Here is a 25,407-nt window from a genome sequence, read left to right as displayed (position 1 = left end):
CACAAAATAGGAACAATTGTGTAAGCAACGAAAGCTCCAACAGAGCGCGTCGTTTGGGAATCTCAAAAAGTAAAGGATGACGTTGGTGAGGCTGAGCCGAGACTTGTCGTCGGTGTTCGGTGCCCCGGTTGTACGGCGGGAGTCGCGCGTTGGTGGAAAGATCGGCGTCATTTTTTTTCCCTCGCGAATCAACAAACTACCTAGATCGGCCCGGGGAGGGTCCCCTGGCAGCGGCCGGATCCCTATCGCTGGCCCCACGTGGTCCTGTCAAAAGTGGAGATGACAATCCCGGCTGGCAGGTAACGGTCGGCACGGGATCTGTTCGGGACAGGTAGAGAGAGGGCCGTCCGACCTCGCCGCGTACGTATGAGGACGCCTCTGTGGTCACCCTCGACTTCATGACGTTTGAGCTTCTTCTGTAGTGATAGGATCTGGCATGATCTAAGGTAACTCAGGTTTTTTTTTTTGGGGGGGGGGGGGGGGGGGTTGGTTTGGAATCAGCACCTGTTGCGAAGTGCAGGACTGCCAAAGCTCGTTTTCGGCAGCATTCGAAGCGACTCGGCTCGGGATATGTATAAACCAGATATTCCGACGATACGATGGGTGGTAAAATAAAGTCTGCACGCAACTCATGGTTGGTATAGTACGATATATAGGTTTTAGAGCCTATCCATTTTATATCTCGACAATTCAATTCAATGATTTTTCGCAGCAGTGACAACCCTTTTCGTCACAAAAGCCTTTTTATTTATTCGATTTTTAAAACTAGAAGACGATCAGGTCATTGCCAGCATTCGAATGAGGTACCAAGGTAGCCTTCCCTTCGTCACATAAGTGATTACTTTCCTCGAGAACGTGTTAACTCCTTCAGGCCTACAATTCGAAACCCGGCTTCGTCAACATCGGCCCAAAAGAAAGTTGCAATCTTGATGGTACACATCAAGTCTCCAAGGCAAGGGTAATTGCAGAAAACCGAACCCGAACGTCGGGTCGTGTCGCGCTCTGTAGAGTATCATCAAGTCGCAAGCCAAGCAGCCTCCCCATCCCTCCCATCAGCAAGGGGTTAATCTATTCTACGCATATCACATGAGGTATTTTCACTCGACGTAAATGCTCCGAAACCACTGTACTGTTCATCCCTTGGCGAATGCACACCCACCGCCAAATATAAAGATTGCCAAGGAGAGGGAAGAAGCCCCCCAAACCACCCATCGAACTTGCGGTAGTATTCATCCGAAGCACGCATACGTGGGTAACTGCTATGGTTCAAGGTGAGAAATCTTTAGCCGATACTCCGCATTACTAGTATATCTATATTCCCGTGGTTCACTTTCACCAAACACCACCCATACACGCTCTACCAATTTCGTCCCGCAAACAGCCTTGTCTCAAGAAATGAACGGATCCACGGGACGCAGTTACAACTGGCAATTTTTTTTTTCTCTACCTTACGCACAAGCCCCATTCATCATCATCAGCATCAGCATCAGCATCAGGACATTTCGGTATCCCGCAATCGCAAACGCTCATTCCATTCTAGGACCGGTAAGAAACTCCCATCTATCTATGCTCGTCCCTGTCGTTCGGCCAGGGGGTGGGATGAAGGGTATGAGCTTTGAGCTTTTTTTCTTCTTCTCTCTCCAAAATTTCAGGTACGGAGTACGTGCGGATATTCCAACGTACGTGCGCAGTTTCCGTACCTCATGCATCTTTGGTTACCTACGGATACTGCGTGCAAGATCATCACCCACCCCCATGACGTTCGGGTCGGGTATCGAACCAAGCAAGACGCAACAAAAATGGGGTGTTTCCTCCTGGTGTGCTATGATCTCATGGTTCATAACACGCAGGCCTCAACCATGGTTACTCTTCTTCTTCCCTGGGGGGCCTGGGCAGACAGAACTTCGGTTGGAAATTCCCTGCTTCAACGAATACAGGAACCTGAGCACGGGAAGGCGAATAGCAACGGGCCAAAGGGCCTACAGGTCAATGGACGCATGAACTCCCGAATTCGGTTTCGCATTCTCTCATGGGAATGCCTGCCAAGCTCGGGTTTAAAAAAGATGGCACACCTAGGTATGCAACGGTACACGTAAACTTTTGCCGGGAAAACTCAATTGCAACACAAAAAGAGAAAAGGTGACCAGTCACCACTACATTGACGACTCAAGAAGCGCACATCAGCCGCGCACTCTTCGCTACAATTCCGCGCTTGAATGTACGTACTCCGTACTCCGATAAATCTGAGCCGATGGACGCCGGGACACCCCCCTATCTCCTTCCCGGGTTCCGTCGCACCTCAATCTATCCGTATGTAGACTTGATATCCACTTGTTCCCAGCGCGGGCTGCGCGAAAACTTGCCCCGTTGAATGACACCTATCGTAAGAAGCAAGCATACACTCCGTAATATCACAGATGATTGTCCGTAGAATCCAAAGTATCCATCATCCCGGCATCTTATGACTCGCGGCATATGGGCAGAACGGGACCGGGATCTAGGTATACGGGCACCTAAGTGCCAAAAGTGAACGAAAAGTACTTCGTACGAACAATATCGGTATGCGAAAAAGTTTCCCCCCTTGCCCACCTACGGAGTTCCGAATCTAGTGTACTTTGCATACTCCGTAATAAGGTAGTTCACTGCGGAACAGCTCCCGTGCCCGGCAGGCATGGAGGATTTACCCTACCTTACTCTGCGGGTATGGAATACAGGCTAGAACGGTGAACCAACCTAACACCTTACTCTCTGCACGGATGCCCCGCGAGGAATAATAGCACAACCTGGAATTGTTTAAGAAAGAGCCCTATAGGGCGGGAAGCAAAAAAAAAGGGGGGGGGGGCTGTGCAAAGCATTTCCCATCACCAATCTCTGGGTCGGTATTTCCGATAAATGGATCGCCCCTATGCTCGCTGCTCCCCTACTCCGTACATCTTTGCCGCGATGCCGTCGTTACCGTGGCTTGGCCCCAAACGGAGGTGTCCGACTCGTTGATGCTTGACGCAGCCACGGCTGCAGACTTGTGGCTCAACTTGCTGGCCTTGAACACTGGATACGGCATCATCTTTCTGCAAAGACTGTGAAATGCAGCATTGAACCATGTTGAACTTCACATGGTGGGGCCAGTCCGATGAGAAGTTTCAAGGCCACCATGTCGGAAGAGGGGGCGTCCGTCTGTTCTATGCGATTGGAACCTTTGTTAGTCGTCCAAAGATGAGCACCGAATGGTGAGCTTAATTGCTCTTCCGAAGAGCAACCGAGTACACCGATGACGAGAGAGAAGAGACGATATGTAATTCAGCTAGCTCATGGCTAGACATGTTGGTATTGTAGGCAATATAGATTGATGCGATTCCAGAAGCTGGCTTTGAGCACAGTATTCCTTTTGGAAGAAGCCGCAAACAGATACTTTTTTGATACATGGGTATACAACCAACCGCCGTTTACCTCTAGACGCCCTTCGTGAAGTTAAAAAAAAAAAACAGAAAAAGAAAATGGCAAAATATGCTCGTGATAAATAGCAACAACAAATCATCATGACATGCCGACTGCCCAGGCAGCATGACCTAGCTGCTTGATCAGCAGGCACAGATTCTCGACGATGGGCGGGTGAAGATCTGCCGATTCCCGGAAGTTGGCCCGGAGCACTTCCTGGGCCACTTCCATGCACGCCTTGGGATCGTCGAGCGACGCCTCGGTGGCGCCGGCCCTGCTCATGGGTCCCAAGATGACCGGCCGCCCTTGGTTGAAGCCAATAAATCGGTGCACCAGGTTCGACTCGGTGCCGTCCAGGAACACCTTCTCCTGCTCGTACCCCTGCACCGGCGTCTTCCCGGTTCCGCTTGTTTTGGCAACCACACCGTAGGTCCAACACGCCAGAGCCGCATGATGGACGGCAATGGCATAAAAGTCTTTGAGATGACCCTGGGGGAACATCTTGGCCTGACGCAGGATCTGGCCCGCGTGCCAGAGTGACTGGCGCGCCTCGGCGCTCTGCGACCACTCGCGCAGGTCACCGAATACCCGACGCGCCTGGTCCTCGCCTTCCTTGCCAGAGAAGAGCTGTAAATCGTTGAGAGAGAGGTGTAGGTTCATCATGAGGAGATGGAGCACCAGGCTCTCCTGCGTCGACAGCATCTCGTGCCAGTCAGATGTGACCAGCAGGAAGCCCTGCAGGTCTTTGCATAGCTCCGCATGTCTCGAGCGCAGTACTTCCTCAGACTTCCCTCCAGAGTTGTTCAGCCAAGTCCGGGTGCGCAAGACGGAACACAGCTGGAGATACTCGAGAATCAGCGCCCAGTAGCCATGCAGGTATATCGAGATTGCAAATTGCAGATCCAGTCGCTGGCGGTTCGTCGCCAACAGACTAATGTCTCGGAGGAGATCGCCGATGGAAGGTGGTCGTTTGCTCTGTCCGTTTGTTCGCTCGAGATAGTGCATTTTCCATTCGGCCGCTGTCTTCGCAAACCACAGCTCCTTTGCTTCAGGGAGGGGCAGGGTGAGTTCCGAGTACGACATGGAGGGGTTGGTGAGTGTTGTCATGGAGGTCTGAGCGTCTCGCACGAAGCAGTGGAAAAGTAGTCTAAATGCGTTAGCACAAGGATATCCCGGACCTTGGGTCTATAAGCTTACCTCTTCCACGACTCACGCTCGCACCAGGCCCTCCATTTTTTCTCCAAAACTTCGCCTTCGTCCGACATATTGACCTCTACCATGGGGTACGATGCTCGCTGGAATTTGCCGCGATATCTCATCATCTATCCAAAGCATTAGCAACCAGGCTGTGGGAGACCGAAGCTCAAAATAGCTACTTACCGTAATAGGAATCATGAGATGACATTCGGCGATCTCCATCTTGCGTCGGTTGCCGCTCCACAGACCAATGTCTTGGCCCAGGATCAGAGTCTGCACAAGACCGAGATTTTTGATCGAAGTGTTGGCATCCTCGAACCTTGCCGGGATGGTAACTCGGACCGCTTCCTGGAGAGCAAACCCAAACTTGCGCAAGGTTTGCACCGGAGTGAGGGTAGCCCCAGCTGAAGCTGCCACAGCTAGCCATTCCGGCCACTGGGCGTTCATGGAGAACGAGCCGTGGTGAATCCATTGTGACGTCTGGCAGAAATGTTGCGCGAGGAAGATGTGGATAAGGCTGTCCATGACCTCGAGGGACGGAAAAGAGGATGCGACTCGGCTCATGATGTTGTCGTTTTTGCAGGTCGACAGCACGATCGCCAATATTTGATCCCGGCCTGACTGGTCCAACTTGTCCCTGACGATTCTCGCGTGCTTCTTCCTGCTTTCGTTAAAGACAGCGCTGCTTGTGTCGTCAGATGGTACGGAGAAGTTTGGGTGCTCCAAGTAGCCTGAGTCGAGCTTGTTGGGCGCCCATTGCCATGGCGACTCTGTCCAGACCTTGACGAGTGTTTGGCGCATTTGAACCAAATCGATGGAGTCGTCGGTCCGAGGCGTGAAGCTCTGGTTGGACCCGGTGTTTCCCATGCCATCCATGTTCCAATGATCCAGGAGGCCAAAGTCCACTTCGTTTAGTTCGAGATTCGAGTTGTCGCAAAAGTCCAGGACAGCTAGACCCTGTGCTTCCGCCATGCGTGATGCATCCATCTCTCCTGTGTAGATTACATTTTGGAGGAAATCTGAGAAGGGTAAAGCCATGTCTTGCTGGTGGCCGATTTCGTAGTTGACAGGCATGCCGGACGCGTTGACTTGTCCCATGGCATTTTCTGTTGTTGGTATGCGGCCTGATTCCGACTTAATGGTATGGGCAGGTCCTAGCTGGCCACCATCGTCTCTGGGTGGTAGCATGGCATGCTGAGGACCCTGTTGGTATGCCGTTGAAGGGCTGCTATCATAGGCAGACTGTGAAGGAGATGTGGCAAGAGATCCGGGCGTTGATGTTGTCTGGTGCGGGTTCCCCGAGAGGTGAAGCAGGTGCATGGCCGCAGCTGAGCCAGCTTCGGTGGAGGAGTACTCGCAGTTTAGGTTGCGATTTCGGCAACGCGTGCATGGCTTCTGCTCCTCGCACTTGACGCGAGCCGTGGCGCAAGGTCTGCAGGCGTGAGAGACACGGCCGGCACCGGGCGAAGTATCGGTGCGACGTCTCTTTTTGTTGGGGTCATTGTCGTTTTCGTGATTGGTGACATGCCGCTTGAGGAGATCTTGGCGCGCAAAGGCTTTGCCGCATATCTGACACGCGAATCGCTTCCCCAGAGTGTGCGTCTGTATGTGACGCGCGAGATGCTCAGGTCGGGAGTACCGCCGTTGGCAGTGAGCACACTGGTACAGACTGGCGGTAGCGGCGTGGCTCTGGGTGCCGCCCGGGGTAGATGTGGGATAGGGAGATTGAGCTGTTGGTATAGGTGAAGGAGAGACGGATTGTGAGGGACCATTGGGGTTGTATGAAGGTGCCGAGACAACTATTGTGGCATTCGGAGAAGGACCAGAGGCGAGAGGGTTGGCGTTACTGTTGGAAGCAGTAACCCGCTGGTCATCGGTACCGACGCCCCGGGTTGGCATCATGTTGTGGTGACCACCGTCCATCATGATGTTGTGTTAGTGACGTCGGGGCGGGTCCGGCAATCGGCCGCGAAAAGGCCAACGGCGCCGGACGGAGCGGTGGTAAAACCGTAAGCGGTCGGAAGAAGATGGTTGGCTGCTAACGGCAGCGCGCGACGGCTGTGTCGGCAAGCAGGACGGGAGGTAGGGGGAAAAAAGAATGTTGTGAAGGCAAAAAAGTTTTGTAAACCTGGCCTCAGGAAGGATAGATCCGATGTGGGAGGTTGTCGGGAGAGGGAGATAAAAAGGAAATATGAGCCAAGGGCGGCGGACCAGGTGCAGAAGCTTAGTAGGTAGTAGGTTAGGTTGAGAGCTTGGTGCGGTGCGGTGCGGTGCGGTGCGGTACTGTGTGGTGCTCTGATTTTGTGCTGGTGCTGTGTGTGTGGCCGGTGGGTGCAAGCCAAATAATAACCAAGTTAGAGCGAAAAGCGTGCGGCTGCAGCCAAGACCACAAAACTGGGGGGACAAGAACTTGTCTCGCGTTTTCTTGGGAACGTTGAGGGCTTTAGCTTAAACCTGACTTGTCTTGTTGCCGATAGACTTGAATTGACTTGAGGTAAGTTGAGACTTGAGTTGAGCTCGGGGAGAAGCCGTAGTAGTAGTAGAACAAGTACAAGTAGGTGGTAGTTAATCGTAGCCAAGCCAAGGCCAAGTCAAAGTAAAGTAAAAGCAAGGTCAGGTAAGGTAGACGCAGGTGTATAGATAGCGGTAAATGTACTTCCATGTGAGGTAATGGAGACAAGGTTGGGTTGGCCCTTGGGCAAGGGGAAAGAATAGCCTGGTGGACGGTAGACGACTGTGGCCATCCTTGGTCCATGAAGGCTCACTCAGGATGCAGGCTGTGGGCGGGACTGGGTCTCCTCTAAAAAAGAGAAGGTACGTACTCCGCTCGTACTTTGTCCGTCGAAATAAGCCTGGTTGTATCTGTAAAAGCACAGTTGCTGGAGTGTGTCTATGAGGCGCATTGAGCACGCAGATGTGGATGGGAAAGCCGTGGATGTTGGGGGCGGCGCTATGCAGTACGGGCAGTACGGTACAAAGTGACAGAGTACCTTCAACACCTTACTACGAGGTACGCGGTAGGGTGCCAGCTGCGGTTCTCAAGCGGGACGAAAAAAGAAGGCCAACCTGGAGACCTCAAGGACCTGGTGGTAAGGTGCCGCGTCAGTTCAATCACGGTACTATTCGTGGTATTATTTCAACGCCACATTGTAGTACGTCGGCCGCTGGTGATGAGTATATTGGCTTGACGGCCAAACACGTCGAATGCGAGGGCCGCCCTAGAGGAGCCAAAGACAGCGATCGGGGGTGGCCTCGTCATCCTCTGGCCGGCGCTGGACCTCAAAGGGGAAAGGCTCGAGCTGCCAGAGCTTCGAAACCCAAAACTCGGGCGTTGGTTGCATTTGGTGGAACGACCAGGTCTGGAGTTATGCAGGGCGACTGGAGAATGAGACCCAGACCTAGATCCCGGCCGAGGCGACGCGCAAGGGTCCATTGACGGCCGAGCACTGAGACGACGACGTCGCGGCTTTTCCGCGAAGACGGTAGGTGCTAGTGAAATGTCTTGAGCTGATGCTGCCCATTCCTAGGTGTATCCGTAGGTAGGTGCTGTAAAACAAGAGTCCGGCCTGGTCCCGACCAGGTAGACTGTTGTATTATCCGTACCTAGTGCTGCATGAGTTGGACGTGGGTGTGTATGTGTGCGTGTTCAGGTGTTGTGACCATGCCTTAAAAGATCCGAAGAAGCTCCCCTTGTTCTGCTCTGGCATATCGACGACAACATCAGCCGGCAGATGGCAACGCAGGAGACCAGATGGATAGTAGCCTTGAGCGTCCAGGGGTCACACACACACATACGGATACATACACCAGCCCAAATCCCATGATGAAGCAGTCTGAGGCTGAACATAACGGGCAACATCATCAGACGATGCTAGCCGATGCTTCATAAGAGAAGAGGGCGAGGCTTCTTGGTATAATTGTGGGCCAGGATGTCATATCCCGCACGCGCACGCGTTCCTCCAGAAAGATCCCGAGCCGACAAAGTCAGCCCGTCTAGTGGATAACGTAGGTGAGCCGATGGAGCCATTCATATGGGAGCAATCGGACATCCTGGCAGTCGCTCGAAACAGTTGATGGACATGTTGCCAATGCTGGCCACAACCCCCGTTGACCAAAGTCCCGATGCGAATTGGTTTGAGGCGGGCAGAACGCATGGTATCCGGATGCTGTGTTGCATTTCCAGTCCTGGCCTCTTTATCCATCTCTTGACCTCGTGGGCGGCCTTGTTCGGACCGCTCCGGCTGTCCCTTTTTTCGCGCTCAAAGGCAATCGATGTCCAAGATCTTGGTAGGAGCGAGTCATCGATTTGCGCTGTTGATCGGGTCGGCTCAGACACTTGCCAGAAAGTCAATTGACCCCGTCTGCTTGACTCGCGACGAACGTGAACAAATGCCTTGCCGGCTTGGCTAGACAAACTGCGGCGGTCTTTTTCGCATATTCACAGTGACAACTGACTTGACGGGATTGACCGGATTCACCGCCGCACAGAATGAAATCCCAAGTCTCCATGAGGATGCGTCTTAGCCGGGAAAAGCAAATTGACGAGTGGAGCGAGGAATCGAGGCGGCGGAAACTTCCTCTCCGCTCGCCGTGGACGGAGAGGCAAAGCCCTGCAAGATGCAGCTCGGTGCAGCGTGATGGGATGGATGATGACTTGCCAGGCGCAGGAGCTGGCGCAAGAAGATACTGCGTCTGCGACTGCGGTTAGTATCCGCATACAAGGTACAGATACCTTTTGAATCTTGGTCCTTGTTCTAGTCGAGGAGGTACTTGGATACTTTGAAAAGTTGAAATGCTCTGCACGAGATGGGCGGACACTGTAGCACACAAAGTAGCCATCGAGGAGTCAGCGGCCCAGGGATCCCCGTAGCGGCCCCAGCAGTTCCCCATGTGAAAACATCAGTGACCAGTGACCAGTGACCAGACTGCCAGAGACTCCAGACGCGGAGCCTAGAGAGGCACAGGTGACAGGGTGGTGCTCGTCAGTCTTTCAGAGTCCGGTGCCAAGTGGAGGGAAGAGACATGTTGACTCTGGCGGTTGATGAAAGCAGCAGATGCAGATAGATGAGATGTTAGGTCCTCCAAAGGACAACGTGTCTGGGCGTTATCAGAAAGTACGGTACCCAAAGACGTTCATTGGATCATGACAATATGGAAGGTATGCACAATAGAAGGGATGGAAGGAACTCACTGGCTGGCTGTCTTGCCGTCCATGTTCCAATGTCTGATCTGATGGACAGGGCAGGGGCCCAAGGGGTGCAGTGCAAGTCTGCAGTGCTGCACAGCTGCAGGTGTGTAAGTGGTACGGAGTACATGAGGTGCTGCGTACATAGAAAACAGACGGCACGGGATTGATCAAGAGCGTTACGTAGGCCCTAATATCCGTGCCAACCCTGAGCCCTGCCCGGTTGTCCCGAAAGGGCTTGGTGCCATGGTTCTCCCCGATGAGGACCCGCCCAGGGTGGGGAGCTCACTAATCCTCTATTGATAGATTTCCCCCAGCAATTTTGATAATGGAACCCTTCACCATAGCAATTACGCACCACGCAATTCCTCGACCCGAAAGCACTTCGCTCAAAATCACATTAGGTCGTGACACTAGAGACAAGTCCAAGGTACCCTGCCTTCCTGTTCGTAGTGTAGCTTGGGGCGTTTAGCGCCGCGGTACTTGTCTGCGCTAGCTAGACCTTAGTAAGGTTAAGTACACCATCTCCATTCTAGTGGCTTAGATACGTGCCCTCACTAGCGCACGCTTAGAAAGAAGTACCTCGAGCAGTACGTACTCTTGTCGGCGGAGAGGCCCCACACCATCCTCCCTCACCCTGCATCTGATTGCTGCATCTCTGATTCCACGTCGTCTCCTCCACTTGCACCAACACTGCGGGCGGAATTTGACCACACTTCTTCCTCTGCTCTTGGTCTCGACTGTCATCAACTCGTCCACTCATTGGCGCGCACTACTCCAGACACTTTCAACTTTAGATGACAGCCCGCCGTGTGTGTTTGCTGCTCTGCCAGTCGCAGGATGACGAAAGCCTGCCCTGCTTACCCCCCCTCCGTTTAAGCCTCGTCAAACATATCCCGGCAACCCTAATATGTTGACTGTTGATGGACCCGTGGCATGAAGCTTGAATTCTGCCTTACCTGACGGGGCATCTGGGGCAAGCTGAACAAAAGCAAACGCGTCCTTATTCACATTGCTCCATCACTTATAGGGCCATGACGAGTTCACGTTGTTTCAACTTTCAACACGCCGGCGCCAACGACCGGGGCTAACATGGAAACATGGCAAACTTCAACCGACGATACCGATGCCGTTACTCTATTTGTTGTAAGTCTGATGGGAGAAACGTCACGTTGAAACACTCCTTACTCTAATCACCAGAATACGAGCCTATGAAATTGGCCCATCACCTAAGCATACTGCATACACGGTAACCATGTGGAGGAAGAGAAGAATGAGGCATCACGGAGCCACTGGTGCGCAAGTCCACACCTCTAGCTTCTTAGATCCATACTTCTTTCTATACCGCTCAACTGGTTTACTCTCGTCTATCCGCCTCGGCCCTCACATCCGACACTTCTGGAGTCTGGAGTCTGGGATCATCAAGACTGCGTTGTCGACCTCGGCCCACGAGTAGCGAAGAGATAACGGCTCTGCATGTCGTTGACACATTCCAGGAACGGCACTCTCCGAGGGTCGTAGACGCATATGCACTGCACTGCCCGCAAGCGAGGCTGGCGGGATCCGTCAAGAACCACATGAGCGGCCTCCACGGTCGAGAAGCAGTACTATGGAGTGTTTACTGACGTTTGTCTAGTGTCCACGGCAACATATCCCTTCAGAGATATTGCGTGGGGAGCGCGTTGCGCGTCTCCTAGACGAGACATGCGGCATGCCAGGGTCTCTCCGCCGGCTCTGGCACACTAGCCGACTGCTACTTTTTTTTTTTTACTTTTTCAACCCCATATTAAGCACCAGCCACACTTTCCTACCACGTAAGACTGGCACACCGTGGATCGTAACCCGGAGCTGATGGCCGAAAACGGCACTTTGGCTCCTATGCTTAGTTCATGCGGCACAAACTTCTCCTCTCTTTGAGGCTCTTCCAGCAAGGCTTGGACTTGTTCAAGGACGGGATACCTCTTCCAACTCACCTTACGTGTGCGATGGTGGCGGCGGGCGGGGCGGAACTCGGCTGGACACATTAGAGTCCATGATTCCCAGAAAGATGATCAGCATCATCGTCACCAGCACCAGCACCAGCACCTTTGCTGTCTGACGTCTGTTCGCAAGCGCGCAGGAAGAACATGTCTCGACTTTCGAGGTCTTCCCTGCTTGCTTTTCTCTGTCTCTACTCTCCGTCACTCCGTGTGAGCAAAGTATGCAAAGACGGACACTTGCGTACGTCTCATCTCGGAGGTTGTCGCATCTGTCATCTGTCCCTTTTTTTCACTCCCTCGTTGGCTCCTTCACTAGCGTTCCTGCTAGAACCCACCAATTGGTTTTCCTCTGGTCATGTTTCGGTCGCCCATGTCCAAAGCCTTGGCAAAAGGCTTGTTGGTGGAACTTGGCCCCTTAAAATCGAAAACCCCTTAGTCGCGGATAAGACAGTGGCCGCTGCGGCTAAATCCTTGTCTGTTCCCATTCCTCTGCGTTGCCAAGTCTGTCCTCATTTACACTAGTGCTCAAATTCGGTGAGCAGGGTTGGGGCCTGATAATCTCCTGCTTAGGCCCGTCGCCTATCCCCGTCCGTCCTTTGGCTCTTGGGATGTGCCATCCAGTGTTCCTGGCGGCCCTCACGCACCATCACTGTGACTCCACGCGTCCGTCTCTCCAAGGTATCACCAGGTAGTGAGTGTACACACAGATTACAGGAAGGTAGCTGTTGGCGTTCTCGAGAGCTGCGACGTCAAGTCCAGACTTTGCATCGGTCACCCTTCATACTCATCCGCGACTTGCTGTTGTTCCCCCGCTATTGTTCTTTGTTCCTCGTCTTCGGCGACTCTCTACTGGTAATCTCTTCTTTCCAAGTTCTCGCGGTCATACCGCCGAATCATTGTGTTTGACATTGTTAAAAAAGAAGCCCCATGTTTCCCCACAGAATCCAATCATCGACGGGCTACCGAGACAGTAAAGCTTAAACCTTCTGCCGTCTCTCTTCTCTCTGCAAAGTGCTAGGTAGTAGCTGTGAACCACGCCCACGCCCGCCTATACCTCCCTTTTGATGCAACCACGTTGAACGATCGACGCGGCAGATACGCCTAGACTCAACCGTTTCATCGATCGGGCTCATCCTTTTCAAGCAGGGGGAGTAGCCGCTCTTCACTGCTCCCCGACTTCTTGGAACGGAATTCCAGACGACTCCGTTCACCCGACTTGCAAAACTGCGCCGTGACTTCTCTAGAAAACTCCTCCAGAAGGGGCTCCATAACCTTCCAGAGATCCCGAGCCGACGGGCAGACAAACTGCATCGTCGAAATCGTCAGAACACGGAGGCTCTCGACCCAATCCAGTGATGGATAGCGAAACACGGCATGTAGCGGAGGAGACAACGCGGGCGAGGACGTTGGGAAACGTCCGTTTAAGACATCCAGAAACAAACGAGATCATATTGATTCCATCGCCATCAGCAGATCCAAATGACCCCTTAAACTGGTAGGTACTGACTGGCGACCTGGATCGTCAAAAAAGCCAGGGATTTTCAGCTGACTCGCTTAGGCCACAATGGTACAAGTACTACATGGCGGGGTTGATCTGCTTCGCCATGATGATGTGCAACTTTCTAGCAGCGGGTATGCTCGAATCCATCGTCCCCAGAGTGTCCTTGTCGACGACTGGCTAACGGAGTCGTTGCAGGGCCCTCGATTGCGTTGCTGGATACAGCCTTGGAGTTCTTCCCCGCGGCTGCTACCGATACTGATGTCCTCAGTCTCGCGATCGCGAGGACTGCTTACTTCTTCACGACGACCGCCCTGCTCCAGGGCGTGGGCAACTTCTTCTGGGTTCCGCTCGCTAACAAGTTTGGCCGGCGGCCAGTCTACGTTGCGAGCTACTCCATCTACTTTGCATGCACAGTATGGCTCATCTTTGATCACTCGTACGGTGGCTTCTTGGCCGGCCGGATCCTGATGGGATTTGGCGCTGGAGCCGCCGAGACGATTGCGCCGATTTCCATCGCCGATGTCTTCTTTTTGCACGAAAGAGGAACCATCATGGCGTGAGTGCTGGTTCTGGCAGAGAAGCAGGTTGGCAGATCGCTAACACCATCATTGCAGCCTCTATACCGCGTTCCTTTCTGCGGGCGTTGGCTTTGGCGTGGTTATTTCAGGGTAAGTGATGGAAATGCGTCCCAGAGCGTGCTGGAAATCTCTAACCGTCGTGTGTTCTGGCAGTCTCATCACCATCAACCATAACTGGAGAGTCATCTACCAGGTTTCCGCTGCCTTGGTCGGCGTTGTGCTCTTGCTGGCATTCTTCACCTTCCCCGAGACCTCTTACGAGAGAGACGAAGCGAGCGCCTGGAACCGCCTAGGTTCGATAGACGGGAGTAAACCCGGGTCGATGAGGTCCGAAGGCGAGCTGCCCGCTCGCCCGCTAGGGACTTCGACGACGAGACGCTCAAAGCAATCATACCTTTCTTCGCTGAAAATCTTCAACAAGACGCTGACGCAGGAGAGCCTGTTGAAGCTGGCGCTGCGGCCTCTGGGCCTGATCCTCTTGCCGCCGGTCCTCTGGGCGGCGCTGGTGCAGGCCGTGACGGTCGGTTTCCTCGTCGCTGTGTCCTCGAACGCCGGTTCCGCGTTCTATTCCGCATACGGGTTCGATTCGTGGCAGATTGGCCTCTGCTTCATTGCCGGCATCCTCGGGGCGCTGCTCGGAATTCCGGCCGGTGGGCATCTTGGCGACATGATTGCAGATTGGTTTACCAGACGAAACGGCGGAATGCGGGATCCGGAGATGCGACTGCCTGGCATGGCCATCAGTATGGTCACGACGCCGTTGGCCCTCGTCCTCTACGGTGTCGGCATCGATAGCCAGCTGCACTGGATCTGTCCCACCATCGGTCTTGGACTTCGTAAGTTGGCCTCCCTACCCTCCACCCCTCCTTGCTCTTTGTCGAAACGACGGTGTTTCTAATCGTCCCATCTACAGTCACCTTTTCCATCTCCCAAGGAACGAATATCTGTCTCGTGTACGTGATTGATGCCTACCGGCCCGTCGCCGGCGAGATCACACTGGCCGTCATGGGCTTCAAGTGTAAGTGGGCGTCCAACTCTTGGCATCCCTCTTCCTCGTCCCAAGACATTTCGTATTTGCCCGGCATATGAATGCTGACTTTTGGTCCTTTGATGTAGCACTCTTTGGCTTCCTGTTGTCCTTTTACACCAATACCTGGGTCGAGAAGGCCGGGTACGACAATGCCTTTGGGGCCATGGCGGGAATCGCATCTGCCGTCTTGGTCCTGTGGGTGCCGTTATTCGTCTGGGGCAAGGCGATACGACACGAGTCGTGGAAGTGGCCGATCATCCGGTATATCCATTGGAACGAGGACAGGGAGGTAGGGGAATAAGAAAGGACGATGGAGAGAAAAGAGAATGAGAGAGAAAGAGAGAAGAGACGAGACGAGGTTGTATTTCTCTTGTACCATCCCACACCAATACCTTTTTCCCACGCAGCACACGTATAGCAAGGCGTTTCGGTACTTATAACGGAATTGAGTTTTTATGTTATGACGGGAAAAGGGAAGAACACAGCCAAATAAGAAGAAGGGCAGCAGCGGTTTTACAAGCTTTAAGGTTCCCTTTCCCGTTCTTTTTTTCTGATTCTGCCTGACTGGTCTTGCTTTGGCCTCCCCCCATTCGTTGCGCCAATACGCAAGCCCAGGCTTGCCCAGCCCACCTTGGCCCCCTTCGGGATGTGGGAGAGGGAGGGACCCCGTTCCCGACACCATGAGTGGGGGGGGGGACATACAGGCGCAGACGGGTTAACAACATTTCTCACCCAATCTCATCTCTGGGCAGCTCGCAACAGCCCCGTTCATGGGCCCCTTGAACAGGCCATTTCATACAGACTTTGGTCATTTTTCTTGTGTTTTTCCTTGGAAATACTTGCTCAGCTCTAATCTAGTAGCCTAGCACGCTTGGCCAAGGGTGTTATTTTCTGCCCTTTTGGACCCTGAGTCAATGATGAGTAAAAGTTTATCATCCCTCCCTTGTTTCCGTGACTGGGCATGGTAGCATGCTGGTGGTGGGCTATCCAGGCGCGCCAGACACATACGCGCTCACTCTCTCACTCTCTCTCTCTCTCTCTCTCTGACGGATAAAAAGGCATTCCATTCCCATACTCCGTCCAGATAGAGCTAATAAGCCAGCCCCCTTTACTTAAATACTGAGGCCCCCGTCAATGACGGCGTTAGCGCCGGTGACGCTCCTGCTCCTGGCGAAGCACAGCACCTGGTCGGCCACGTCGTCGACCGTGGCGAGGCGCTTGAGGGGCGTCTTGTCGCGGGCGGCCTGCTGCTTTTCTTGCGGGAACTGTAGGCCCCAGTCCTATTACGAGCGGAAACGCATGTGGCCAGTGAGCATGTCTGGTTTGTTATGTTTCTTTACCGGATATGTCTTGCCGTGGATATGGGTATCGTTTGTATGGGGGGATACAGACGAGGGTGGTGTAAGGTGGTGGGGGGCAAGGGAGATGGAAGGGGGGGCATTGTGTGTGTAACATACCGTCAACATGAGGCCTGGAGAGACGCTGTTTACTCTCACTTTCGGGCCTGCTGCTAATGCGAGGCCTTTTACGAGGTGGATCTGGGCTGCTTTCGTCACGGCGTAGGCCTGTGTTGTTTTGCCGTTCGTATTAGAAGAGTCTCTGCCTTGCTTGCTGCGCCTATACAATACGTGCAGGAGAAAGGTGATAGGGAGGGGGGCTTGTTCCAAGGCGACGGGGTTATTGATGAGATTGCAAAAGAAAAAGGCATACCAGTGAGCTCCCGCTAACTTTAACACCGGCCAACGACGCCGTGGTAATAAAGGCGCCCTCAGTCTCGTCGAGGTACGGCCGCGCGGCGTGCATGAGGAACAGGTGCGACTTGACATTCATGTTGAAGCAGCGGTCCCAGTCGTCCTCATCGACGTTGTCGTCGAGGTCCTGAATGTTGCGGAGTCTCGTCCAGCCGCCGTTGGAGAAGAGGACGTCGAGGCGGCCGCCGAGCGCGTCGGCTGCTTGTTTGACGAGGGCGGTTGTTTCGGCGCGGGAGGAGAGATCTGCTTTGATGGCTTTGAAGTGCTGCTGCTGCTGCTGCGGCTGCTGGCTTCCTCCTCCTTCTGTGGGGGAAGCTGAAGCTGGTGAGAGGGACTCGAGTTCCTTGACGAGGGCTTCTGCGCGATCGCTGTTGTTTGCGTAGTTTATGACGACGCTGTAGCCGTTGCGAGCGAAGAGTTTGGCTGTTGCGGCGCCGAGGCCTGCGCTGCCTGCTGTGATGAGGGCGGTTGGGATTGGAGACATTGTTTTGTGAGAGTTCTTTTCCGGTTCTTTTTCCTTTCCCTTGTTCCTGTGGTTGTTTCGACCGATAATGAAGAGAACGGGGTAGTACGGTGTGAGTGCCAGTGAGAGCGGGCTTGTTCGGCCCCGATGAGGTTTGTGTTGTAGGTTCTCCGGAGCTTTGTATCGGAATTCCGGTGTCGGGGCGGGGTAGGTCGGGACCAGATTGGGGCCGACCACACTCAAGGAGCCGAAGAAAGGGCGGGGTAACTACCACGGCACCACGGATACGGGTGTACCTTAGGCGGGTGCCGAGGGTTCCATGTGGGGTCACGCGAGCAGTAGGTTTGGATCTTGATGTCGGTTTACCATGAATAAGATCCGATGGGATGAATAACAGCAAGGTGAGGCTTGGAGGATCTTTAGTCAGATTGATATGGCCAATGAGTCGGGTTGAGTTCAACTCATCCTATGTTTGCCATATTCGTAACGCGATCAGCTACAGAGTGCGATGGACGGCACGTGGGAACCAGAATTGGGACTGGAGCTGGGACAAGAAGGCCCGGTACTATATGCGGCAGATGCATCAATTACAGAGACAATAATCTATGACTTTGACTCGATGTCACTTGGATGTAGCTTCTCAATGATAGACATATTGGTGCAGGAAGTTGTGGTAAACTAGAAGTCACAGCAAGAGCAGCAGCAGCAGCAGCAGCAAGAACACCAACGGACCCACCCCCACCTGAGCCGATCTTTTGCTCGCTTCTCCCCCTCCTTGACCGGAAATACTCCCCGACACATCCTTACCGAGAAGTCTGTCTTTACGACATACCACTCGGTTCCAGCTCAAGTTGAGAATGTTCATTGCAACCTTTGACTAAACGACGGCTGACACCTTCCCCTTGCAAGCTTCGATCTACCGCCTGCTCGAAGCCGGTATACCGCTGAGACCTTGCGCATAAGCTCAGCTGTCGATTAGTTTCACGTCTCGTACAAAGTTGCACGGCAAAATGTTTCTATTGTTCTCATGGCAGATGGACACAGAGGGAACAGGGGGTTACTAGGTAAACCACATAGTATGGACCAAGAGACTAAACGATATTCCCGCGTATAACTTGTCCCCTCCCCCGCCATGCTTCCGCCCTTCCGCCCGCCGGCAGAAACTGCGGGGGGGGGGGGGGGATAATGGGGAGGAGCAAACCTCCCAGCCAGTGGTCACCTTCGGCATGGCTTTTCTTGATGAGTTAGGGCGCATGAAGACCTACACTAGTTCCTTCTCCAATTCCCGCCCTGTGAACGCTCGGCGATTTGCAAGAGTCCGGGGTTGCGGTGGTAGTTTTCGATGGTGGTTGCGATGGGGGGAGGCAATGGAGACAAGGGAGAGAGGGGCCGAGCTGTCGAGCCCAGCAGACCGACGATCGACGCGGTGGCGTAGCGTCGAAGTCCGGGGCGGGAAGCGTTTGAGATGACGGGCTGTAATGTAAGTCTTACGGTATCATTTCTTCCCCGTCAACCAACGGTTATATCTCGTCTCTTTTTTCTCTTAACACATAGTTTTTGGCCATTTTCTGTCTCGGCGCCTCTTTCACCTCTCTTTTCTTTCACACCACTACTCGCAGCTGTGACATTCCTAGACAATCTTCTCAGTCATAACTGTGAGAGTCGAGCAAAGGTCTTGTTTCACAATCTACCTAGACAGAACAACGCACCCTCTTTTTCCTCTGCACACGTCAAGCTTGGCACCATGGTGGTCAACGGAGAGGCTCAGCGCCCTGACGGCGAGTACTCGAGTCCCATGGTCCACGAATATCCCCGACCACTCAAGATTGCCATTGTAGGCGCCGGCATTGGTGGTTTAAGCACAGCTATAGCACTGCGCCGGCAAGGTCACCAAGTTGACGTACGAAGCACCCCCCTCCCCTTGTAGCCCCATCCCCCTCATCTCACTCGTGTACTCATGCTTTCCATCTCACCGTAGCTGTATGAGCAATCAAGACTCGCAAATGAGACTGGTGCCGCCGTTCACCTGGCGCCCAACTCCAACGGCCTCTTGCGAAGATGGGGCATCTACGCAGAGACGTTCGGCGCCAACCCTGCGCATCACTTCAAGGAGAGAGACCTGCAAAACCAAGGCGGCTTCGACGTCGACATCACAAAGTCCCAGGGCCAATGGCAGCACCCCTGGCAGCTCGTACACCGCGCCTACCTTCACAACGAGATCCGCAACGTCGCCACCGCGGAGGATGGAGGGGTCACCACGCCGGCGAAGCTTCATGTCGCGTCCAAGGTTGTAGGCGCGGACCCCGAGAAGGGCGAGTTGTCGCTGGAAGACGGGACGACTGTCCAGGCGGATGTCATCCTCGGTGCTGATGGTATCTATGTGCGTACACAATGGGTTTACAAAAAGTGGTCATTATTTGTGTTGTACTGACCTTTTCCAAATAGTCCAAGATCAGGAGGTTCGTGACCGGCACCGACTACAAACTTTTCCGCTCGGGCAAGGCGGCGTTCCGTTTCCTCATTCCCCGCGCCGCAGCGCTCGAGGACCCCGTTACTGCGCCTTTAGTCGACAGGGAGAACTCTCTGGGTATTTGGTTTGGGACAGACAGGCGCATCGTGATTTACCCGTGCAACAATAACCAGCTTCTCAACTTTGTTTGCATCCACCCCGATACCGAGTCTCAAGCAAATGCCAGCGACGGTATGTCTCTTAACGACTCATCATATAGCGGGAAACTGACAAAACATTAGAATGGAATAAGAAGGGCTCTATTGAACAGCTACTCAAGGTTTACAAAGACTTTGATCCTGCTCTGTTGCAGTTGATCAAAAAGGTTCACCCCGATGAAGTCAATGTCTGGCAATTGTTGGACATGGAGGCCATGCCGACATGGGTGAATGGCAAGCTCGCCCTTCTGGGAGACGCCGCGCATCCTTTCACACCTCGTAAGTCTATTCCGACAAGAACCCCCATCGTGAGATACTGACAGGGACGTAGACCAGGGGCAAGGCGCGGGTCAGGCGATGGAAGACGGGGCAGCATTGGCCGTCGTTCTACCAAAGGGGACGTCTCCCGACGAGGTCCCTGAACGTTTACGTCTGTACGAAAAGATCCGCATGGAGCGCGCGCACAAGATCCAAGAGTTCTCTCGTCAAGCCGGCAAGGACAGAATACCAGGCCAACCACCTGCCATCCAGAGTTCGTGAAGCTCCCCCCACTCACACCCCTTGGCAGACCACTGACACGACGAAACAGTGATGAACTACACAAACTACAACTTTGGCCACGACGAACACGACCACGCCACAAAGATCTTTAACAGGTACCTCTGGTCCAAGAAGCAGAACATGTACTGGCGCATGCCCATCGGCTTCGGTCCCTTCCCGGGGCCCCGACAGGACTTCTTCGGCCGACGACAGCCCTCCGAGCTCGAGCGCACCTTCAAGACAATGTCGGTCAAATTCCTCACGTCACGCACCCTCCTCGAGTCCATCCTCCCCACGGACTCGTTCCGCTTCAAGGACCCCGGCACCGTCTGCGCCGCCTCGCTCTCCGTCACTCAGCTCAACAACATGTCCTGGCTCGGCGGCGGCGGCTACAACCACTTGGGCTTATACATCCATGGCATCGAGTACGTCAAGCGCGACGGCGCCGCGATCAACGGCACCCACCTGTCCGTGCTCTTCGAGTCCCTGACGGACCCCATCGTCTCCGGGCGCGAGGAGCTCGGCATGCCGAAGCTGTTTTGCGACATTGACCTCGAGCACCACGCCACGGCGGCGCGCGTCCGTGCTTCGTGGCGGGGCGCCACGTTTGCCGACATTTCGCTCAAGAACCTGCGCCGAGACGAGCCCGAGACGGAACATGGTACCATTGGCGGCGAGGCGGACTACGGGATCCTGACGTACCGGTATATCCCTTCCGTCGGGCAGCCGGGCAAGGCTGATGCCGAGTACGCGTGTGTTGTGCCGCATGAGGAGGAGGCCAAGGACGTGCCGGCTACGGTGCATGCTGTGTCGAGGGCGTCTACGGCTGATGTGTTGGTTAAGATGGACGGTCTCGACTGGGAGAAGCTGCCGACGCTGCACCACGTTGCCAAGTTCTTGGCTGAGATGCCCATCTATGAGGTTGTGGGCGCAAAGGTTGTTGAGGGAACGGGCGTGCCGAATGTTTCTGCGGCTCGGAGGATAGAGTAGGGCAATTTCGGAGGTCCATGACGACGTGGGAGAGATTGTCACAACATCATATCCTTAAGGGCTCTCGTGAAGGAGGCATTGTGCACATTTTTTCCTTCTCATAGTGGCATTCAGGCTTTAGGCCTGATGAATACCCAACATTGTACTTTGATAACTAAAGCCCATAAGAAATTGAAAGTAAGTGCCCTAAACCAAGATGTGACCATGAGTATCTTTTCTGCAATCCGACTTCTAAGACTTCATACCCTGTCCTGCTTGTTATCGAGCTCATCGAATTCAATTATTTCACGCCAACTTCCCTCAGCCCTCCCCTTCATTTGCCCGGCTCTTACAGTCGCCCGTGAGCCCGAACCCGAAATCTCAGATCAACGATGTCTACCCGAGATGGTGTCAAACGATGAACGATGACATCCCAGAGATCATGTGCAAAGGCAAACCTTTACCCCAGTTTCGGTGGTCTTGTTTGCATCAGACGCATACTTACTAAGGTAATGCAACCAACACGTGTAATGAAGACAGTTTCATAGCGTCCGCCGAGCTGTCCTCCCGTCCCCGCACAACCCACCTCCTCTTGCGTTCCGGCCCCACCTCCACTTTCCGCCCACTTGCTCCGGATGGCTGTAAACTGCCTGAACAAGCTATACGACGACGGATGCCGATCCGGCAACTACTTCAAACATGGTGTCGAGGAGGGGGGATGGCGGGGAAAGGATGGTTGACAGGATGTTACAGAATGTACTTGAGGTTATTTGTAAGCTCGATGTTTTCTCTTTCAAGGGGAGTAGAAGACTGCCCGTTTTTTCTTCTTGAAAGCTTGCTCGTCTCAACTTTCTTCATCACATAGCTCTCCCCCAAACTCAGCCTAGACTATTTATACTTACATCTCAAGAGGAAGCAAAAGCTACACCATACATAGACATTCCAACACCGCAAACCCCTCTACCCGTCGTTAAAAGCTACATTGAACAAGACGCAGCGCACACACATCTCAACAATGGCATCCCAACCAACACCCAGCGAGCTCCGCCGCCCCCACCGCTTCATCACAGACCACGACCCCTCAGGCAAAGCAATCTTCAACACCGCCGTCGACACCGAAATCCCACAACAAACCGTCGGCGGCGGCGCCAAGTTCTACCTAGGCTACACCACAGAACAGACCCCCGTCTCGCTGACGGCCAATGCAGACGTGACGGCCTACGCCCAGCGCCTGGCCAGCCCGCCGGGAATCGTGATCCCCGGCGGCAGCGTCGTGCGCATCGTCGACATGGCGCCCGGCTCGCTGAGTCCCATGCACCGGACCGTCAGCCTCGATTACGGGGTGGTGCTCGAGGGCGAGATCGACTTGGTGCTGGATTCGGGCGAGACGAGGAGGATGCGGAGGGGGGATGTGAGTGTGCAGAGGGGTACGATGCACGCTTGGAAGAATGTGAGCGAGACGCAGTGGGGGAGGATGTTGTATGTGCTGCAGGAGGCGGAGCCGATCGAGGTTGCTGGGGAGGTGTTGAAGGAGGATTATGGGGTTGGGATGGGGGATGTGAAGCCTTCTTCCAAGTGAGGAGGCAGGTTTGGTACTGTACGTCTCTTGAGAACGCTGATGGATTGAATATCATGGTCTTCTATTCAGTGTTTAAGTGCATCTTACAGCCAGATAGTAGGACCTCGTGAGCTTGGAACTTGAGGACAACTAGATGAGACTGGTGAAGAGCAAGTCACTAGAGCTTTGGTTTTTTCACAGTGTTATCTGGACTCCATTGGCATTCAGAATTTACCATCTGATAATGGAAAACAATTGCAAAGCCAACGAAAAGATGTGTTTCTGGGCTTCAAGGTGAATGAGAAGCATGCTAGATCAGCCCCATTCTTCAGTGTGTGTCGATGGGTGCCTTTCAGTGCGTGCTTGAGGCACACCGTGGACCCCACATACCCGGAGCGGGAGCGGGACGGCGAAAAGAGCTACCGTAGCCGAGAAAATTTCAGTGGACCCCAACCGCAGTGTCGCTAGCGCGCATCTCTAGTTGACCACTTGCTTGCATGTACCGTTGTAAGCTCTTTAAAATCCCAAATACCAAAAACCATTCGTTCCCTTCGCCAGTCACCCATTGGAGTTCAACTCACCTCTCCCCGAGCTCCAAATCCCTCGATAAAATCCTCCGAACCATCCTCTATACGCGACTTTGCAACAACTCTGACATTCCCGGGCCGAAAGCCCTCCCGCTGCCCAAGATGATGCACCCTTCGCGACAAGCCTACGTCGAGGAGGCGATGGACGAGGACAGAGGCATTGCGCTGGAGGACATCCCCGTCGACCACGACTACGAGATCCCCTCGGCCTTTGCCGGCGCCGCCCCCGAGAAGACGTCCGCCGTCCTGGCGCAGATGGAGAGGAAGAAGCTGGCGGCGAGCATCGCGGTGCCCACGGACGACAACCGCGTGCGCACGAAGCTCAGAGAGATGGGCGAGCCCGTCACGCTATTTGGCGAGGGCAAGCCCGAACGCAGAGACCGCCTCCGGAACCTGCTAGTCATCCAGCAGGAAATGGCGGGCATCGAGAACGGCGACATTACCATGGAGGACGCCGAGGACGAGGACGAGGACGAGCAGGACGAGGAGTTTTACACACCTGGCGGCCAGGCCCTGTTGCAGGCGCGCATCGATATCGCAAAGTATTCCCTGCCGAGAGCGCGGAGGCGAGTGCAGTTTCAAAAGGCCGAGTCTACGATCCCCTTGCGCACGCACGTCAAGTTCCGGAAACAGATTAAGGAAAAGCTCGAGGGGTTCGAGCTTCAGGGCAGTCAGACGGCCGGCGATAGACACGTCAGCATGACGAGGTTATCACCAAACGGAGAGGTCGTTGCCGTGGGGAACTGGGGCGGAGGGCTTAAGCTCATTGAGATCCCGAGCATGGAGGCCAAGATGAACCTTCGAGGACACACGCAGAAGATTAGCGGTATCTCATGGTACCCAGGGTCCACGCTACCCGAGGGCAACGTATCACCCGACACGGTGAACCTTGCGTCCGGCGGAGCTGAGGGCCTGGTCCACCTGTGGTCTCTGAACAAAGATACCCCCCTTTCGACCCTGACGGGCCACGGCGGTAGGGTATCCCGCGTCGAGTTCCACCCTTCCGGCCGGTATCTGGCATCGGCCTCAGACGACACGACATGGAGGCTCTGGGACGTGGAAACGACGGCGGAGCTGCTGCTGCAAGAGGGCCACTCCAGGGGCGTCTACACGGTCAGCTTCAACGCCGACGGCTCCCTCCTGGCCAGCGCGGGCCTGGACAGCATCGGCCGCATCTGGGATCTGCGGTCCGGCAGGACGGTCATGATCCTCGACGAGCACATCCAGCCCATCTACGCGCTCGACTGGGGCTCCGACGGCCACAGGGTGCTCTCGGGATCGGCCGACGGCTGGGTGAAGTGCTGGGACGTGCGCAAGGTGCAGCGGACGGCGAACCTCGGCGCGCACGCCAAGGCCGTCTCGGACGTGCGGTGGTTCCGGGGCCTGGACGACCCAATTGACGGCCACCCGCCCGGCGCCGATGAAAAGGGCGCGCAGCAGCCCAAGAAGGCGGGGACGTTTTTTGTTTCTGGCGGGTTCGACGCAAAGATTAAAATCTTCTCGGCCGATAACTGGAGTTTGGTGCAGACGCTCAGCGGGCACTCTGGGCCGGTTGCCAGTGTTGATGTTAGTAGGGACGGCAAGTGGATCGTCAGTGGTGGTCATGACCGGACGGTCAAGCTCTGGGGCCGGAACGATGGCGAGGGATTGTAAGGGAGATGTTTTGGGTTTAGAGATGGAGGGAGATACCGACTCCTGTAGAACAATAAGATACCCCCTTCAAAGTTCAGTCATTCGCGATGATCCTCCGTTGCCTGCCAAGTGGGTGACACAATAGTTTGCCGCTTGATACCTTTCCTCTGTCTCCTATTTGTGTTCTACTACTACTACCATCATTACTATGACTAGTAGGAGTAGTAAGACCCTTGTTGTTCTTTCTACATGTTTTACATCCCTTACAGAATACCCTCTAGAGAGCGTAGTATAGTGATTATAATAATGGGAGCAGAAATGAGAAGGCAACCTGG

The 25,407-nt window shown here is 54.3% G+C and overlaps 6 protein-coding genes across 6 annotated transcripts; 4 read left to right on the top strand and 2 right to left on the bottom strand.

The window, feature by feature from the left end:
- Nucleotides 1-3,534: 3,534 nt before the first annotated feature.
- Nucleotides 3,535-6,531, bottom strand: BDP55DRAFT_543288 (uncharacterized protein; the record flags this gene model as incomplete). Its single annotated transcript, XM_060568396.1, has 3 exons — nucleotides 3,535-4,582; nucleotides 4,633-4,757; nucleotides 4,816-6,531. The coding sequence occupies 3 exons, from the start codon at nucleotides 6,529-6,531 to the stop codon at nucleotides 3,535-3,537; spliced, it is 2,889 nt and encodes a 962-aa protein (XP_060434580.1).
- A 6,845-nt stretch (nucleotides 6,532-13,376) lies between these two features.
- BDP55DRAFT_543016 (major facilitator superfamily domain-containing protein) lies at nucleotides 13,377-15,206 on the top strand (the record flags this gene model as incomplete). The annotated part of the gene is made up of 6 exons (XM_060568374.1): nucleotides 13,377-13,428; nucleotides 13,493-13,853; nucleotides 13,912-13,965; nucleotides 14,029-14,711; nucleotides 14,789-14,893; nucleotides 14,992-15,206. 6 exons carry the CDS (start codon nucleotides 13,377-13,379, stop codon nucleotides 15,204-15,206), a joined length of 1,470 nt encoding a protein of 489 aa, XP_060434579.1.
- Nucleotides 15,207-15,811: 605 nt separating this feature from the next.
- BDP55DRAFT_311803 (uncharacterized protein) lies at nucleotides 15,812-17,322 on the bottom strand. Its single transcript, XM_060566689.1, has 3 exons — nucleotides 16,616-17,322; nucleotides 16,363-16,470; nucleotides 15,812-16,185 (listed from the first exon to the last, which is right to left on the bottom strand). The coding sequence occupies exons 1-3, from the start codon at nucleotides 17,138-17,140 to the stop codon at nucleotides 16,018-16,020; spliced, it is 801 nt and encodes a 266-aa protein (XP_060434578.1). The 5' UTR covers nucleotides 17,141-17,322; the 3' UTR covers nucleotides 15,812-16,017.
- A 1,541-nt stretch (nucleotides 17,323-18,863) lies between these two features.
- On the top strand, nucleotides 18,864-21,316 carry BDP55DRAFT_542839 (uncharacterized protein; the record flags this gene model as incomplete). Its single annotated transcript, XM_060568357.1, has 6 exons — nucleotides 18,864-19,019; nucleotides 19,098-19,499; nucleotides 19,565-19,820; nucleotides 19,871-20,065; nucleotides 20,118-20,318; nucleotides 20,376-21,316. The coding sequence occupies 6 exons, from the start codon at nucleotides 18,864-18,866 to the stop codon at nucleotides 21,314-21,316; spliced, it is 2,151 nt and encodes a 716-aa protein (XP_060434577.1).
- A 776-nt stretch (nucleotides 21,317-22,092) lies between these two features.
- On the top strand, nucleotides 22,093-23,191 carry BDP55DRAFT_648776 (uncharacterized protein). The gene has a single exon (XM_060573873.1). It carries the CDS (start codon nucleotides 22,311-22,313, stop codon nucleotides 22,872-22,874), a length of 564 nt encoding a protein of 187 aa, XP_060434576.1. The 5' UTR covers nucleotides 22,093-22,310; the 3' UTR covers nucleotides 22,875-23,191.
- Nucleotides 23,192-23,338: 147 nt separating this feature from the next.
- BDP55DRAFT_648775 (WD domain-containing protein) lies at nucleotides 23,339-25,171 on the top strand. The gene has a single exon (XM_060573872.1). The coding sequence runs from the start codon at nucleotides 23,351-23,353 to the stop codon at nucleotides 25,091-25,093; it is 1,743 nt and encodes a 580-aa protein (XP_060434575.1). The 5' UTR covers nucleotides 23,339-23,350; the 3' UTR covers nucleotides 25,094-25,171.
- Nucleotides 25,172-25,407: the final 236 nt, after the last annotated feature.

The sequence above is a fragment of the Colletotrichum godetiae genome (genome assembly GCF_030913485.1).
Source record: "Colletotrichum godetiae strain CBS 193.32 chromosome Unknown BDP55scaffold_5, whole genome shotgun sequence".
In the NCBI taxonomy this organism is placed as follows: Eukaryota; Fungi; Ascomycota; class Sordariomycetes; order Glomerellales; family Glomerellaceae; genus Colletotrichum; species Colletotrichum godetiae.
Note: the sequence above shows the minus strand (reverse complement) of the source record. Positions and strands in the feature narration are given on the sequence as shown.

Bases quoted from the DNA above. Each gene is read 5' to 3' on its own strand.
- BDP55DRAFT_311803 (XM_060566689.1), bottom strand. From the start codon at position 17,140: ATGTCTCCAATCCCAACCGCCCTCATCACAGCAGGCAGCGCAGGCCTC. The intron at 16,471-16,615 runs GTATGCCTTTTT...AAAACAACACAG, and splicing joins AAGTTAGCGGGAGCTCACTG to GCCTACGCCGTGACGAAAGC. The intron at 16,186-16,362 runs GTATGTTACACA...CGCTCGTAATAG, and splicing joins CTCCAGGCCTCATGTTGACG to GACTGGGGCCTACAGTTCCC.
- BDP55DRAFT_648776 (XM_060573873.1), top strand. From the start codon at position 22,311: ATGGCATCCCAACCAACACCCAGCGAGCTCCGCCGCCCCCACCGCTTC.
- BDP55DRAFT_648775 (XM_060573872.1), top strand. From the start codon at position 23,351: ATGTACCGTTGTAAGCTCTTTAAAATCCCAAATACCAAAAACCATTCG.